Source organism: Xenopus laevis, chromosome 7L (genome assembly GCF_017654675.1).
Source record: "Xenopus laevis strain J_2021 chromosome 7L, Xenopus_laevis_v10.1, whole genome shotgun sequence".
Classification (NCBI taxonomy): Eukaryota; Metazoa; Chordata; class Amphibia; order Anura; family Pipidae; genus Xenopus; species Xenopus laevis.
This window is the reverse complement of record NC_054383.1, coordinates 113,767,112-113,783,567: the sequence shown is the minus strand read 5'-3', so window position 1 is coordinate 113,783,567 and position 16,456 is coordinate 113,767,112. Positions and strand designations below refer to the sequence as shown.

At 42.2% G+C, this 16,456-nt stretch overlaps 1 protein-coding gene across 1 annotated transcript in view; it reads left to right on the top strand.

Moving 5' to 3' along the window:
- The first annotated feature begins 11,495 nt into the window (after positions 1 to 11,495).
- Positions 11,496 to 16,456, top strand: part of LOC121395501 (carcinoembryonic antigen-related cell adhesion molecule 1-like) — a 38,113-nt gene continuing 33,152 nt past the window's right edge. The window contains exons 1-2 of the mRNA XM_041569071.1: positions 11,496 to 11,624; positions 11,794 to 12,105. Of these exons, the coding sequence (XP_041425005.1) occupies positions 11,570 to 11,624; positions 11,794 to 12,105 (367 nt within the window). The 5' untranslated portion in view covers positions 11,496 to 11,569. The remainder of the gene's footprint in view (positions 11,625 to 11,793; positions 12,106 to 16,456) is intronic.

The window sequence follows — 16,456 nt, the reverse complement described above, 5'->3', positions numbered from 1 at the left end:
CACAGAAACTTGGCTGGTGGCAGATGACTGGGAATGGGAACAGGTGGTCAAGGTGGAAGGCGGAGTGGAGGGTGGTTCAGACGGGTCAAGGAGAGCAGAGGTAGAGCAGTAAGATGCTGGACCAGAAGGAGTGTGGCTTTTAGTTTGCCTGTTGCCTTTGAGGTGTTGCTCCCAAAGTGCTTTGTGCTTGCCGCTCATGTGCCTTCGCATAGAAGTTGTACCTATGTGGCTGTTGGGCTTACCAAGGCTCAGTTTCTGACTGCACTCATTGCAAATTACAATGCTTTTGTCAGAGGCACACACATTAAAAAAATCCCACACTGCTGACTTTTTGGAAGTGTGCGATCTGGCGGTAACAGTAGAAGTTGGCGGTATTGGCGGCAATGGCGGGTGCGTTGGCCGGCTGAACACAGGTGCCGATACATGTTGTTGCCCTACTGATCCCTGCGGGCTGTCCTCCCTGCTTCTTCTAAGTCTTATTCTCCTACTGCCTCTCTGACTCTCCGTCTCTCCATCTGAACTACCCTCCTCTTGCTCTCTTCTACTAGGCACCCACAAAACATCAATCTCCTCATCATCATTCTCCTCAGATGCATCAATTTCTTCTGACACATCACAGAAGGAAGCAGCAGCGGGGACCTCCTCCTCATCACTCATTATGTCCATCTCTATCGTGTTCTCTGCCAGAATTAAATCTGGTGTAAGGTCCTCATCTCCTTCATCTTCTTCTGGCAATAATGGTTGCGCATTACTCAGTTCAAGAAACTCATGGGAAAATAACTCCTCTGACCCCAGTGAAGAAGGGGCACCGGTGGTGGAGGAAGTGTTACGTGGGGTGGCCATAGCAGTGGAGGATGAGGAGGATGTTGTGGTAAAGTTAGAAACGGTAGAGGATGGGGTGTGCTGTGTAAGCCAGTCAACTACCTCTTCAGCATTTTGGGAGTTCAGGGTCATTGGCTTTTTAAAACTGGGCAATTTGCTAGGGCCACAGGATTGCATAGCAGCACGGCCCCTAGCACGGCCTCTGCGTGGCGGCCTGCCTTTGCCTGGCATTATTTTTAAAAAAACAACAACAACAACAAAAACTCAGTTGGTTTTTCTGGAAACGATAATACACACAGCTAGATGGCGGGTTGAAGAAAACAGTGTGCAAATAATGCCTACAAGGTCAACGTATACACTACTACAGCGGTGGATACGGATTACGTAAAATATATGAATGCTGCTTGAAAAAAAGTAACTCAAGTGGTTTTTCTAGAGACGATAATATTATCAATATTTAGACAAAATGTGAACAAGCTCACACAGCTAGATGGCGGGTTGAAGAAAACAGTGTGCAAATAATGCCTACAAGGTCAACGTATACACTACTACAGCGGTGGATACGGATTACGTAAAATATATGAATGCTGCTTGAAAAAAAGTAACTCAAGTGGTTTTTCTAGAGACGATAATATTATCAATATTTAGACAAAATGTGAACAAGCTCACACAGCTAGATGACGGGTTGAAGAAAACAGTGTGCAAATAATGCCTACAAGGTCAACGTATACACTACTACAGCGGTGGATACGGATTACGTAAAATATATGAATGCTGCTTGAAAAAAAGTAACTCAAGTGGTTTTTCTAGAGACGATAATATTATCAATATTTAGACAAAATGTGAACAAGCTCACACAGCTAGATGGCGGGTTGAAGAAAACAGTGTGCAAATAATGCCTACAAGGTCAACGTATACACTACTACAGCGGTGGATACGGATTACGTAAAATATATGAATGCTGCTTGAAAAAAAGTAACTCAAGTGGTTTTTCTAGAGACGATAATATTATCAATATTTAGACAAAATGTGAACAAGCTCACACAGCTAGATGGCGGGTTGAAGAAAACAGTGTGCAAATAATGCCTACAAGGTCAACGTATACACTACTACAGCGGTGGATACGGATTACGTAAAATATATTATGGCTGCTTGAAAAAAGTCACTCCGGTGTTTTTTCTGGAGACGGTAATATTATGGATATTTAGACAGAATGTGAACAAGGTCACACAGCTAGATGGCGGGTTGAAGAAAACAGTGTGCAAATAATGCCTACAAGGTCAACGTATACACTACTACAGCGGTGGATACGGATTACGTAAAATATATGAATGCTGCTTGAAAAAAAGTAACTCAAGTGGTTTTTCTAGAGACGATAATATTATCAATATTTAGACAAAATGTGAACAAGCTCACACAGCTAGATGGCGGGTTGAAGAAAACACTGTGCAAATAATGCCTACAAGGTCAACGTATACACTACTACAGCGGTGGATACGGATTACGTAAAATATATGAATGCTGCTTGAAAAAAAGTAACTCAAGTGGTTTTATAGAGACGATAATATTATCAATATTTAGACAAAATGTGAACAAGCTCACACAGCTAGATGGCGGGTTGAAGAAAACAGTGTGCAAATAATGCCTACAAGGTCAACGTATACACTACTACAGCGGTGGATACGGATTACGTAAAATATATTATGGCTGCTTGAAAAAAGTCACTCCGGTGTTTTTTCTGGAGACGGTAATATTATGGATATTTAGACAGAATGTGAACAAGCTCACACAGCTAGATGGCGGGTTGAAGAAAACACTGTGCAAATAATGCCTACAAGGTCAACGTATACACTACTACAGCGGTGGATACGGATTACGTAAAATATATTATGGCTGCTTGAAAAAAGTCACTCCGGTGTTTTTTCTGGAGACGGTAATATTATGGATATTTAGACAGAATGTGAACAAGGTCACACAGCTAGATGGCGGGTTGAAGAAAACAGTGTGCAAATAATGCCTACAGGGCAAATAATGCCTAAAAGGTCAACTTATACACTACTACAGCGGTAGTAAAATAAAAAAAAGTAAAATAAAAAAAAAATGAATATTAAAAAAAAAAAATTAAAGTTGGTGCTGCTGAACTACTAGGAGCAGCAGATTAGCACACCAGTCCCACTCCCCAACACTGCTAGACTAATAGCACTGGGCTCTTATAGTAGTAGTAGTAGTAGTAGTAAAACAACAAAAAAATAAATAAAAGCAGTCCTTACAAGGACTACTGTTATTGCAGCAGTCAGCAGATGAGATCAGAAGCAGGACAGCTGCCCACTGCAGCTACATACAGAGCACTGCAGTAGAAGGTAGATTACTAGCCAGCAAAGCTACCTAAGCTTAAATGTCCCTCAAACCCCTGCAGACTTCTGTCCCTCCAATAACAGAGCAGTATCAAAACGATTACTAGCCAGCAAACTTTCAACTGTCCCTGAAATCACTAACAGGCAGCAGCTCTCTCCCTACACTATCTCTTCAGCACACACAGGCAGAGTGAAAAAACGCTGCAGGGCTTCGGTTTTTATAGGGAAGGGGAGTGGTCCAGGGGAGAGCTTCCTGATTGGCTGCCATGTACCTGCTGGTCTGGGGTGAGAGGGCAAAAAAAAGCGCCAACAATGGCGAACCCAAAATGGCGAACGTTGCGCGACGTTCGCGAACTTCCGGCGAGCGCGAACACCCGATGTTCGCGCGAACAAGTTCGCCGGCGAACAGTTCGCGACATCTCTATACAGCAACATTTCGGGTCACATCTGACCCTTTTTCAAGCTTGACAAAGGGTTAGGTGTGACCCGAAACGTTGCCGTAATGCCCTAAAGGGTTCCAATAAAGGCATTTTTATTTCATAAAGGAGTGGTGCTGTTTCATATTGCAACTGGAAAGTTTACATCTGTGGAAAAGTGGCCACTGAGAAAACTTGCATCACAAGTAAGAAAAAGCCAGGAGGCTGTGCTGACTACCTTGTACGCTAGCCCCAAAGCAGAAACAAGGTGCTACAAAAAATCGGTCATATACACTAATGTAGTTTGCTACAAAAATTGGGTGCAACAAAAATATTCACAAAACAATATAGTTTCATGAATTTTTCCCCGCTTTACAAATTCTCTGGCAGTTTCGAGACTTTTTTTGCAAAGTAAAACAGGACGAATTCACTCATCACTAGTTACAACCCAATTTGAACTGTGTAAGGCACAGAAAGATCTATGGAAGTGGCAAGTATTGGGTCATCGGATTCGGAAGATTTACAAAAGGTCTATAGTACAGTCCTGTTATGAGTTCAATATGTGAGAGTGACTCCCCTGATGAAGATGAGGTGTTGATTCAAGAGAATATCAGTGTGAAGAACCCTGTTGGAATGAAGGTGGGCAGAGGAAACGCTGACACTCCTGATATATATATATATATATATATATATATATATATATATATATATATGAGACCAGGTCTAGGTAAGTGGAGAACTCCAGGTAAAGCAAGGTAAGGTAAGATTCCCTGGGTAGAAATCAAAGTACTGCGCTTGCCATTTTGTTGAGCCTGCCTCCTCCGCAGTATGTCTACTAACTTTTCCTGTGTGCCTGCACTCAGAGTATGGACCACCCACTCCTGCCTTGATTGGACAGATACTGAGAAGGGCTGTGTTGCAAGAGTAGCAGTGTAGTCCTGCCCCTCCTGCTCCATTCCCTGCTTTGCTTTCTTTTAACATCACAGCCATGGTTTGCCACAATAATAATGTAACCCTTTCGATACCCCTTTGTCGGTTTTACACTCCACGTGTGGCGCTTACCTGATGACACAGGACAACCCTGAGCCACAGTGGTATGGGAAGAGACTGGGTACCTGGTACTTACTAGCGCAGTGCCTCCACCTAGTTGGATCTGGGAATGCTCCTACGGGTGGCCCCACTAGGAATACAGTAACAACACACACACAGTATTAGTTAAACTGAATAACGGGTTATATAAAATAACTGGCCAACTAGTACATGCAGCACTCCTAACCAGTAGCAATAGGGCCTCACTAACTAACTTGCTAGTGCCAAGCTGTCTAACTAACTAAGAAAAGGCAAAGTCCTTTAACAAACAGTCTCTTTATTCTTCAGCACCTCTTTTGGGTACTGTCCCTTTAACCAGGATACTCACAAATCCTCTTTGGAAACTTTAGAGCTCTCTTCAGGTGAATCCAGCACATTCAGACATACAGTGCGATTACCAGCCCCTTTGGATGCTCAGATAGGAATCTCCTGCTGTTTGTTCCTCCAGTCTGGATTCCTCTCACACTCTCTGTCTCTCCAGGCACAGTATGTGGCTTCCCTGTGCCAGCCTGATCCAAATGAATGCTTTTGGTGGAGCCTCTAAGCTCTCTGGGCCCACCAGCAGCTCTCTGGACTCTTTCTCTGTCTACCATGTGGCTCTCTATGCTAGGCTCTTTTCTTGTGCCAGTCTCTGTGACTTCCTCTTCCTGCCAGCCACTCACTAGCTGCTGTGTCACTTCCTTTTGCACTGAGATCATTGAACAGCTGGTTGCTAAGTAACAGCTTACAGCACACAGACACAGGCTCTGTGCTTCTACCCTTACAGGGATAAGAGCAAGGAGTTTGCACAAATTCCTTACAATAAATATACATACCTCCCAACATTTTGGAAACAAAAAGAGGGACAAATAATTTGGTGTGTAGCAGCGTGAATTTTTTTTTTACCATTTTTGGCCACATCCCCTAATTACCATGTTCATTTTACTCTGCAATTAAGTTAGAAACATTGTATCTTTTTTTTAGCTGTTCAGTGCAGAGAAAATCAGGACTTTCCAGTACAAACCTGTGACTGCAGGTTGAGCTATCAACAGAGGGACTGTCCCACTGAAAACCGGACAGTTGGGCGGTATGAATATAGAATGAATAGTACTTCATGGGGTACACAGAAGATGGCATCCTTTCCATTCCCCCTATTCTCCCCCTCACACTCCTAGTAGTTATACCACTGTCACTGTTTAAGGCAAAAATTCCAAGGGGGGACAAGTGCCCCCCATTGACCCTATTTGAGGAGGTCCATGTGTGGGAGTGGCTAAGGAGAGGTACTTTGGGGAAGGAAGCATTAAGGGCTGGATTTACATAGTGGGTGCCCCTAGGCCTGATGCCATTTGTCACCCCAATCCTCCCCCCTTTATTCTCACAAATTTTCATCAGCGGGATAGGAAAATGGGAATTGGTGCACAGGAAATTTTAAAAACTATTGTATCTCCTGCACATCCCCAGTGTTTCTGAACCAATGTGGGTTCTGCTGCCCTAGGCCCGGGCCTTGGTGGCCTCTCCACAAATCCGGGCCTGTTAGCATTACTTGGGGTATAAGACCTTTTGGGAAGGGACATTTGCTTTGAACTGATATACTTATCAGTTCAAAGCAAAATTTTGTTGGTGCAAAGCTTTTTGTGTTTTATTTTCCTAGTGAAATTCCCCTGAGGTGTACATCCTCTGTACCCACTAGGTGGAGGCACTGCACTGTAAATCTGAGTTCCCAGTATCTTTCATAACCAAAGAGCCCATATCTGCTCAATTGCAATAGGTTATAAGGCAGGTAAAGTGACAGTGATCCAATTGAACAGGAGTATGTCAACAATTCCATACCTCCCAACATTTTGGAAGTAAAAAGAGGGACAAAAATTTTTTTTTTCCGCACGTAGCGCAGCAATTTTTTGACCACACCCTTTTTGTGGCCACACCCCCTAATTACCATGTTTGTTTTACAAAATTTGTAGGTTATGAAAGTTTGAAAATATTTCTCCTTATCTAAACTGTGTATCTCAAACTTGTATCTTATTTGCACCTGTTAGGTGTTCTGGGCTCTCTGCTAAAAGCCAATTAAGTGAGAAACTTTGTTTCTTTGTCTGGCTGTTCAGTGCAGAGAAAAGAGGGACTTTCCAGTACAAATGAGGGACTGCGGGTCGAGCTGTCAAAAGAGGGACTGTCCTTCAGAAAAAAGGACAGTTGGGAGGTATGCAATTCAAACATTTTAGTTATTTAATAATAAGTTAATGCACAGCTGCATAGCCTGCAGTACAGGATTAGGACATTATTATTTGCCCTTGAAGTTGTTGACTGGCATTGCTTGCTACAGCAAAGTGTATCACCTACAAGGACTCCAAGGTCCTTTTCCATAATGGATTTGCCTAGTGCAGTCCCATTAAGGGTATAAGTGGCTTGCATATTTTTACATCTCAGGTGCATGACTTTACATTTATCAACATTGAATCTCATTTGCCACTTAGCTGCCCAGATTGCCAGTTTGTCAATATCCTGTTGCAAGGATGTCAAATCCTGACTGGAATTAATTGGGATACATACAATACCCTCACCTAGCCATTAATGAACAAGTTAAATAAAAGTTGACCCAATAGCAAGCCCTGAGGGCCCTCCACTAAGAACCCTACTCCAAGTAGAGAATGTACAATTAACAACTACCATCTGTACCCGATCCTGTACCCGATCCTGTAACCAGTTTCCTATCCATGTGAAAATGACTTAATTAAGCCCAACTGACCTTCATTTAGAAAGCAGTCATTTGTGGGGCATGATATCAACCTCTTTGGCAAAATCCAAATGCATCACATCTACTCCACCCACTGTCCAGCATCTTACCTCATCATAAAACGCAATCAAATTTGTCTGACATGACCTATCCTTCATAAAGCCATGCTGATTGCTGCTCATGATGCCATTCACTAGAACATTTTGAATGTGATCCCTTAAAAAGCCTTCAAATAATTTGTAGGGCTGGATTTATATAGCGGGCACCCCTAGGCCCCCCTCCCCTTTATTCAGGCAATTTTTTGTCATTGGGACCAGAGCAATGGGTATTGACGCACGGTAAATTTAAAAAACTATCATATCTCCTGCACATCCCCAGTGTTTCAGAACCAATGTGGGTGTGGTTGAGCGGCATGCTGCCCCCCTAAATTCCTGCTGCCCTAGGCCGGGGCCTTGGTGGCCTTTCCACAAATCCGGGCCTGATAATTTGCCCACCCCAGATGTCAAATTTACTGGCCTATAATTGCCAGGCTGAGATTGTAATCCCTTTTTAAATATTGGAATGACATCAGCTTTTCTCCAATCCATAGGTGCCATACCAGATGAAAGTGAGACTAAGAAAATCAGAAATAGAGACAAGTCTAAAACTAAACTAAGCTCTCTTTACATTGGGGGGGGGGTGTTCCATCTGGCCCTCGTGCCTTGTTCACATTAATTTTAATAAAGCTTTATGAATTATATGCTGAGTCAGCCACTGAATAGATTGAGGTGAGCCAACAGTGTATCTATGAGGTGAGTCTGGGAACACGGCCTACTCTATTGTATACATTGAAGAAAAGAACTGATTTAGAATGTTTTCTGTTTTTACAACCATACTGGTACCATTCTTTAAAGATGCATCTTTTTACTATTAATATACTTAATAGTACCACAATGTGCTCCGTATATTCTATTCTTGCCTTCTGGATTGCTGTTTTACAACATTTATTATAGTGTTAATGTTCAATAAATGTAGCTTCTGTCCCCACAGACTTATACCTATTAACTTCTTTACTTCTGTATTAAGCCACATAGGGTACTTCTTGGTGCTTCTAATTTTTCTTCTCAAGGGAATAAATTGAGAACAGTAAAAATGTAATAACATTTTAAATGACAATCATTGCTGCTCTGTGTTTTTAGCAAAAAACACCCCAATCTATGCTCTGAAGGGCAGCCCTCAAGGGTTTTTGTTGCCCCAGTCTATATTTGTTTTTTGCACCAGACATACAGTAAATTAGATCACTTTATGGTCACTATTACCCATGGGTTCAATTACTTGCTATTATTTGCTACATGTTATGGGTCATAAGAGATCACTAAATCCAGTAAAATGTTTTTCTGGTTGGCTCCTCCACAACTTGTGCCATAAAATTGTCACGCATCAAGTTTATACACTTGTCCTCATTAACTGATCTGGCAGTACTATTGCTCCAAAAAACTTTACTACTCAACTGCTGCAGTCTATATAGGCCTGTCAAAAGGGCCAAGTGCTGGAATATAGCCCCCAACTCCAAAGGGCACTCAATTCAAAAATTCAAAGATATATTTCCAGTCAATTCTCAAAGTTAAAAAGTCACTTTTTATTCATCATAAATATTAAAAAAGTAGGCATACAGACCAACCAATACTCCGCCCTACGCGTTTCGCACCCACAGGCACTTATTCATAGGCAGTACTGCTTAAGATGTGGCTAGGTGGCATGCCACTCCTTAAAATGTTGTCGCCCTAGGCCCAGGCCTTTGTGGCCTCACCACAAATCCGGGCTTGCCTCCAGTGCCAGCATCTCCAGCTCTCCCATTTTACCAGTCAGACTCCTTGCATTTGCAAACATACATTTAATACTGGTACAATATTGCATATATGACATGTTGTCCTCCCTGTTCATAACAGTACCCCCCAAACTTCATTTAACATGTCTTCCATAAAATCCTAGCCAAGTTTAAAATCTCCTCCAACCCTCTAGCAATCTTCTTCCCCAAAGCAGCTGCACCATAATCATTGAGGTGCAGCCCATTCCTAGCAAGGAGCCTGTAGCTGATCAGCATAAATCAGCCCAGTTCTCCAAAAACCCAAAACCCTCCTCCCTACACCAATCTCTCAGCCATGCATCTACCTAACCTCCCGCTGTCTTCTTAATGTAGCTCTTGGCACAGGTAATATCTTGGAGAAAATTTCCTTGGAAGTCTTCACCCTTTACTTTTCACCTCGTTTTTAAAATAATTCACAACCTCCTCTAGATTTGTCATTGGTACCATGTGTACTTAAACCGTTTGGTCTTCCCAGCACCTCCCAATAATCTGTCCACTTGCTCCACAACATGCTGATCCCTAGCACCAGGCAATACCTTTCTAATAATTGAATGCCCTATAACTGAAACCTGCCTTGCATGCACTCTGCTCCATATACGCCAATTCAGAGCTTTTCTCCCCAGCATCTTCAGCCAAAATGGTGAATCTGTTGTTCTGGACAAGCTGTGGACCAGCCCCCCTACCCTTCCATCCCCTACTTTCCATCTTGACTGTCACAAATTTGATCTGTCCACACCAATTTCCTGTCCTTCAGAAATGTTGAAAATGTTTTATAAAGGACTTCCTGTAAAGTAATAGTTTTTTTTTAAGCATAACTCTTTACAAACAGTACAAGCAGATATTCTGTCATTTTCCTGCCAGCTCTAGGTACTTTGCAGTCTGGTGAGGATAATACATACAGTATGCAAATACAAAAAATGTATTTTATGTGTCATTTCTCTGAGTTGAACAAACCATTCTAAAATTACATGTCTGGATTTGGAGTACTCAACAAGTTCTAAACTGTCTCCGGAAGCAAATTCAGCAAAAAAAATGTTTGTCAGAGCATGTTTATTAATGGATGACCAGCCACAAGCAAGCCCTACATAACCATGTATAATGTCAAGCATTGATTAGAGTGGTGTAGAGGCTACAGTAGAACTCTGGAAATATGTCCTGTAGAGCCATGATTTGCAACTAATTATCAGACAGGCTTATAACTGAGTTTGGGTCTGGCCAACACCAAAACTACCGGTGTAATGCTGATTGTTTCAAGGAGGATAAATAATAATGGCTGCAAATAGTTTTTCTTGGTCCTTCACATGGCAGTGGGCACTAACGGGTTAACCCCCCTCATCATGCGAAGGACAGGAAATTACATCAACCAATAAAAGGCCTCCTAGCCCCTGGCACTTCCTCTTAATTTTTTCCTGTCCCTCGTCGTGTACTCACCCCCGATTTTGGTGGACCTAGGCAGGCTCAATCCGTTGAAGCTGCGGGACCTGCAAAATGCCTGGTGCATCCCTACATTGCCCCTCTTCCTATTGCCTTTTGTTGCCAGCCGATGCCATAAGCCGCAGTGCTCCATTCCAGGGCACATGCACAGTAAGACGTTAACCGCAGTAAGGGTTAAGTTAGAGCACAGCAATGCGGAAGTGCAGGGAAATGTCACTTCCGCAGATTTGATTTGTCCTAGAATGGCCAATTCTAAGATGATCCCATCTAAAAACAAATTTATTGTTATTGCTACTTTTTATTACTCATATTTCTATTCAAGCCCTTTCCTATTCATATTCCAGTCTCTTATTCAAATCAATGTATGGTTGCTAGGGTAATTTGTACCCTAGAAACCAGATTTCTGAAATTGCAAACTGGAGAGCTGCTGCATAAAAGCCAAATAACCCAAAAACCACAAATAATAAAAAATTTGTAAATTGTAAATTGTCCCAGAATATCCGGCTCTGCATCACACCAAAGTTGACTCAAAGGCAAACAACCCCTATTAGATTTTTCCATCTGAATGTGATATAACAGGTTGTCACTAATCTGTGTATACAGAGGATGTAGCTCCTGTATTGCTGATTATAAACATGTGTACTATAATGCCATACTATAGCATGGTCAATCTACATTTTCTTTGAATGTTTGGGATAAAGCATACACATTTTAAAATGTATTTTCATACAGGGCTTATCTTGTTTACACTTTGTGTCAGAGGTTATTAAGCTCCTGCCTCTAACAACTCTGTGTTACTTCCCTATAATGAGCAGAGGGGAAAGCACAAGGTGAGGGTGACGAGCATATCAGAGAAAGTAAGACAAACACCACAGGCTGTTGCATTGATACTGCACTCATGGAATCCTACTGGCACCTACCTGCCCTGATGCTGCTGCTAATATCATTGCTTGGTAAGGATTCCACGGGACACAGACATAACATTATTCTTTCATAATGACCTAAATGAAGCAAGAGGAACAGAGAGCAATATCTGTGCATTTCATAGATAATTTGTAGAGGGACACATAAGGAAAAAGAAATAACAATTTGTTCACTATAGCTTTGCTTCTCCTCTCACAGGCTCAGTATCGTGCCTACAGAATGTATCAAGGAATGAAAGTGAATCTGTAATTTTCACAGTGAAGCTGAATTTACCTGCACAGAATGAGCGGACTGTAACATGGAAGTTTGGTACCAGTCCAATTGCATCTGCAGCACTGGGTAACCCTCCTACTTATAATAACAGCTGCACAGACAGATGCCGCCTGTATGGAAACACTAATCTCCAGCTGGACAATCTCACTCCTGCAGATACAGGGGAATATACAGTCAATGTATTCAACATAATCACTGCTGTGCAACAAACAGAACAGTTTCATCTCACGGTTTACGGTAAGTACTGACTGCTGATTTTGAAATTGTTAATTAATAATGTGCAATAAAATCAGGCTGCCCTTAAGTAGGCTGCACATATCACCCAAAGTACGTCTCACAGAATATAAACAGGAGCCAGTCAGAATGAGCAGCTGCTTCCAGCTGTGATGCACCCAGATATGGCTCCAATTTAAAAAAAAATGAATTGTATATCAATAGCATTAAACACAAAACAAATTGTATGAATTACTAATTAGGAATGGTGGTTCCTAGTCTGAGAAACTTTGCTGGACATTCTTTCCATGAGAGGAGTGAGTCGTTTATTTATTAAACCCTGCTTGTTAAACATTTAAAAATGTGTCAAACTTTATTCTCTGTTTATGAACGTTATAAGGCAGGAGGGTAAGCAGATACTGTAAACAGAAACATACATAGTAGATGAGGATAGAAAAAAGACACACAACCATTTCAGCTTTATTGAAACTGCCTTACTGCTAGTTGTTCCAGAGGAGAGAAAAAACATCTGAAGCCTCTCCAATTTGTCTGAGGGGGAAAGCATCCTTCCTGACTCCAAGATGGTAATCGGTAATCCTGATTTATTGCCCATGAATACCTTACACTGATCTAACAGTATATACAGTATGCTGCGCCTTTCTAGCTTTCATTTGTATTTTGCCCCGTAACAGAGGTGCCAAATATCTTCTCTCAATTCACAACATGGGGATAATTATACACTCAGACCCTGAACAATTTGCCTCACTGAACATAACCCCCAACAACTGACTAATGCCATGCTGGCCTGTAGCCACCCCCCCCCCCTTACACTATGGGGCAGGATAAATATAATAAAGATGGTATTACTGCCAAAGTACCTGTACCTTTTCCATAATTCACCAACATTTATATCCAAATAGACTTGTAACTCCATACAAGCCATGATAGTGCCCTTTTTTATGGAACAACTGTAAAGGAAACCGATACTCACGGCGCCTTGCTACTCCACGTGGATCCTGCTGGTCGCAGCGCTGTGACGCCATCATCTTCTCGCCCGCTGATTGGTCGACCACATTGGAATGGACGCCGGCGTCAGAACGGGCACCAGCATCAGAACACCAGCACCAAGACGCCAGCATCAGTGTTATGACGCCATCACGTCCAGCTTTTGGCGCCAAAACAGGCCTATTTAAAGGAGCTTGAACACTGCAACTTTGCCCAACTATAGGTTTCACTTTGTGCATTCCTGGGTGTGACTCTAGTATTGTTGTATTGATTCCTGTGTACCGACCTTTGCCTGAATTACAGTTTTGACCCTATCCTGCCTGGATTGACCTCTTGCCTGAACTCTGACCATTCTATTGCCAAACCCTCTTGTACCTTGAACTTTGTTTGTTTGAATTGCCTCCTCCTTGGTCTGCACTCCAACTGTGCCTACGGGCCCTTACAGTATACTTGGGCCATGGACCCCTCTGAGGAGGCACAAGCCCAGTCCGACTTCGGGAGAGCCTTCCGTGGACTGGCTTCACATATGGAGGTCTATGAAGCACAACAGACCCACTTCGGTCAAGCTTTAAGGGCTATCCTTGAAAAATTGTCTGCCCTCAAGCCGGTGACACTGGTCTCTGCCTCTGCTCCTATTCCTGTGGCTCCTGCTCACACTTCAGAGCCTCGTAACCTCTCTACAGTGGTGATCCTTTGGCATGTAGAGGATTCATAAACCAATGTGAGATTCAGTTCACGCTGCTTCCCAACCAATATGTCTCGGAACGCGCAAGGTGGTGGTATATTATTACCCGTCTGACTGGAAAGGCTCTAGAATGGGCATCCCCTCTGTGGGAGAAGGAGGATCCTCTATTAGATGACTCCAAGGCCTTTATTCAAGATCTGCGAACAGTGTTTGAAGCTCCCGGCTGGGCAGTGTCCGCCTCTTCGCGCTTGTTCCAGATTCGTCAGGGGACTCGTACTGTGCCAGAATTTGCCATAGAGTTCCGCACGTTGTTCACCGAGATGGGTTGGAATAATGAGAGCTATCATGGTGCTTTCTACAACAGGCTCTCTATTCGCCTGGAGGACAATTTGGTCTCCAGTGAGCTGCCTATGCGCTGGGAGGATCTTATCACTTTGGCTGTCAAGGTGGACACTCATCAAAGAGAGCACCAAGCAGATAAGGATAGTATGAAGAAGTTCCAACCTATTCTGGCTCCTTGCTTCCAAAGACCCTTGCTCCACAGCACATCCTCTACTCAATCTACGTCTACTGCTCCAGCTTCTCCTTCTACTACCACTGAACCACCACTGATATCTTATAAGAAAGATAGAAAATTGGCATCCATGTTGGTTAAATCTGACATAGGGGGCAGGAGAGAGATCCAAACCACTTTGTGTCCTGTCAGAAATGGAACGTTTCCTTGTTTGGAATGCAACTGCTGCTCTAATTGCCAGAAAGGGGATGTAGTACACCATATACAAAATAGGGGTGTGGAAGCACTCTAAAGGCTAAGTAATAGTATATTTAAGTATAATGGAAGTGCTAGTTTTAATGCACATTCCCTGGGCCCCTGTCTCAAAAGTAAGTTTATAAAACAGGGGTTTTTAGTTACAAAGTTATGATCAAGTTGAAAAGCCACCATACCACGTCAAGGTAAACCCCACATGGCGATCCCTAACTTGTTTGCCTTTCGGCCATAGTATAAAAAGTCTTACTGCATAGTAGCATTCAGTGTAATCAGTGTCTGTTGAACCTTGGTTTCAGTGAAAAGGATCTATCCTCCCCCGCCAGTATGCGGCTTTTAAGGGAGAGGGATTGTCCAACCAATGCCCATTTTTAAAAGTATAGGGCCCCATTAGTTTAAGGGGGGGTATGGGGTGCTATTAAAAACCACATGAAGCTCAGCCACAGCTTCTGGCAACAATACAATGTACAAAATAGGGGTGTGGAAGCACTCTAAAGGCTAAGTAATAGTATATTTAAGTATAATGGAAGTGCTAGTTTTAATGCACATTCCCTGGGATCCTGTCTCAAAAGTAAGTTTATAAAACAGGGGTTTTTAGTTACAAAGTTATGATCATAAAGTTGAAAAGCCACCATACCACGTCAAGTTAAACCCCACATGGCGGTCCCTAACTTGTTTGCCTTTCGGCCATAGTATAAAAAGTCTTACTGCATAGTAGCATTCAGTGTAATCAGTGTCTGTTGAACCTTGGTTTCAGTGAAAAGGATCTATCCTCCCCCGCCAGTATGCGGCTCCCACAACCCCCCTGTTTTGATGTAGTACACCATCCACGCAAGGGAACCCCATTAAAAATTCGGGGTTTTTATACATGCACATCAAGTTTTGTCGTATATATCATTAAATGCCCGTGTGGCGTATTATATGTGGGACAGACAACACGTTCCATTAGAGAACGTATGAGAGAACATAAATCGGCAATTAGAACTGGAAAAGGAGTGCAAGCGGTTGCACACCATTTTATAGAAACCATAGAGGCCATGGGATACAACAATTAAAATATCAAGTGGTGGATCATGTGCCTATTCTTAGACGAGGGGGGGACCGAGTAAAAATATTACTGAGGAAAGAGGCCATCTGGATAAGAAGATTAGAGACACTTGCCCCACAAGGGTTAAACAGAGAATACGATCTGCTATTTTTCGTTAAATATTTTGGTTTTAATTGATTTTAATTATTATGTCTTTCAGATATGTTTGAATCAGTGCTGCGATTGTAATTTGTACAGAGTCAAGAAGTTTTGTGTGAACTTAATGACATTGTAACAAATTTGTATCGATACTCCAGATAATGTCCTTAATGAGTATATTTGTAATTTTATTTCAATTTGTAGCCAGTAGGTAGCGAAACTTTGTCTATAAAAGAGCTAATCTAACCAGTGTTAAGTGAGCTTGTGAAAATGCCACACTAAGGCCTGAAACGTTGCTGACCAGATTCTGCCATGACAACTTGAATTAAAGCATTTTTACACTATAACGTGCTGTACAGAAGATTTCTATTACGATGATTACTTTAGTTATCCAATAAAGGTATCACCTTTACACCACTTTTGTAATTTATATTTCAAAAGGGTTGACCTGTAATGTGGTGTTCCTTACAGCTATCTAATATATCTGCCAGTACAGCCTCAGGAAGAGAGTTTCACAACTTCAAAGCTCTTAAAATTAATCATTTCTGAAAATGGAACCCCTCTTAATCTTACTGGATGCAATTAAGAAGGACTTTCTGGTGAATGAAATATCAGAGGGTTTATTGAATGACCCTTAAAGGAAAACTATACCCCCCAAACAATGTAGGTCTCTATTAAAAGATACTGAGTAAAACAGCTCATGTGTAAAACCCTGCTTCATGTAAATGAACCA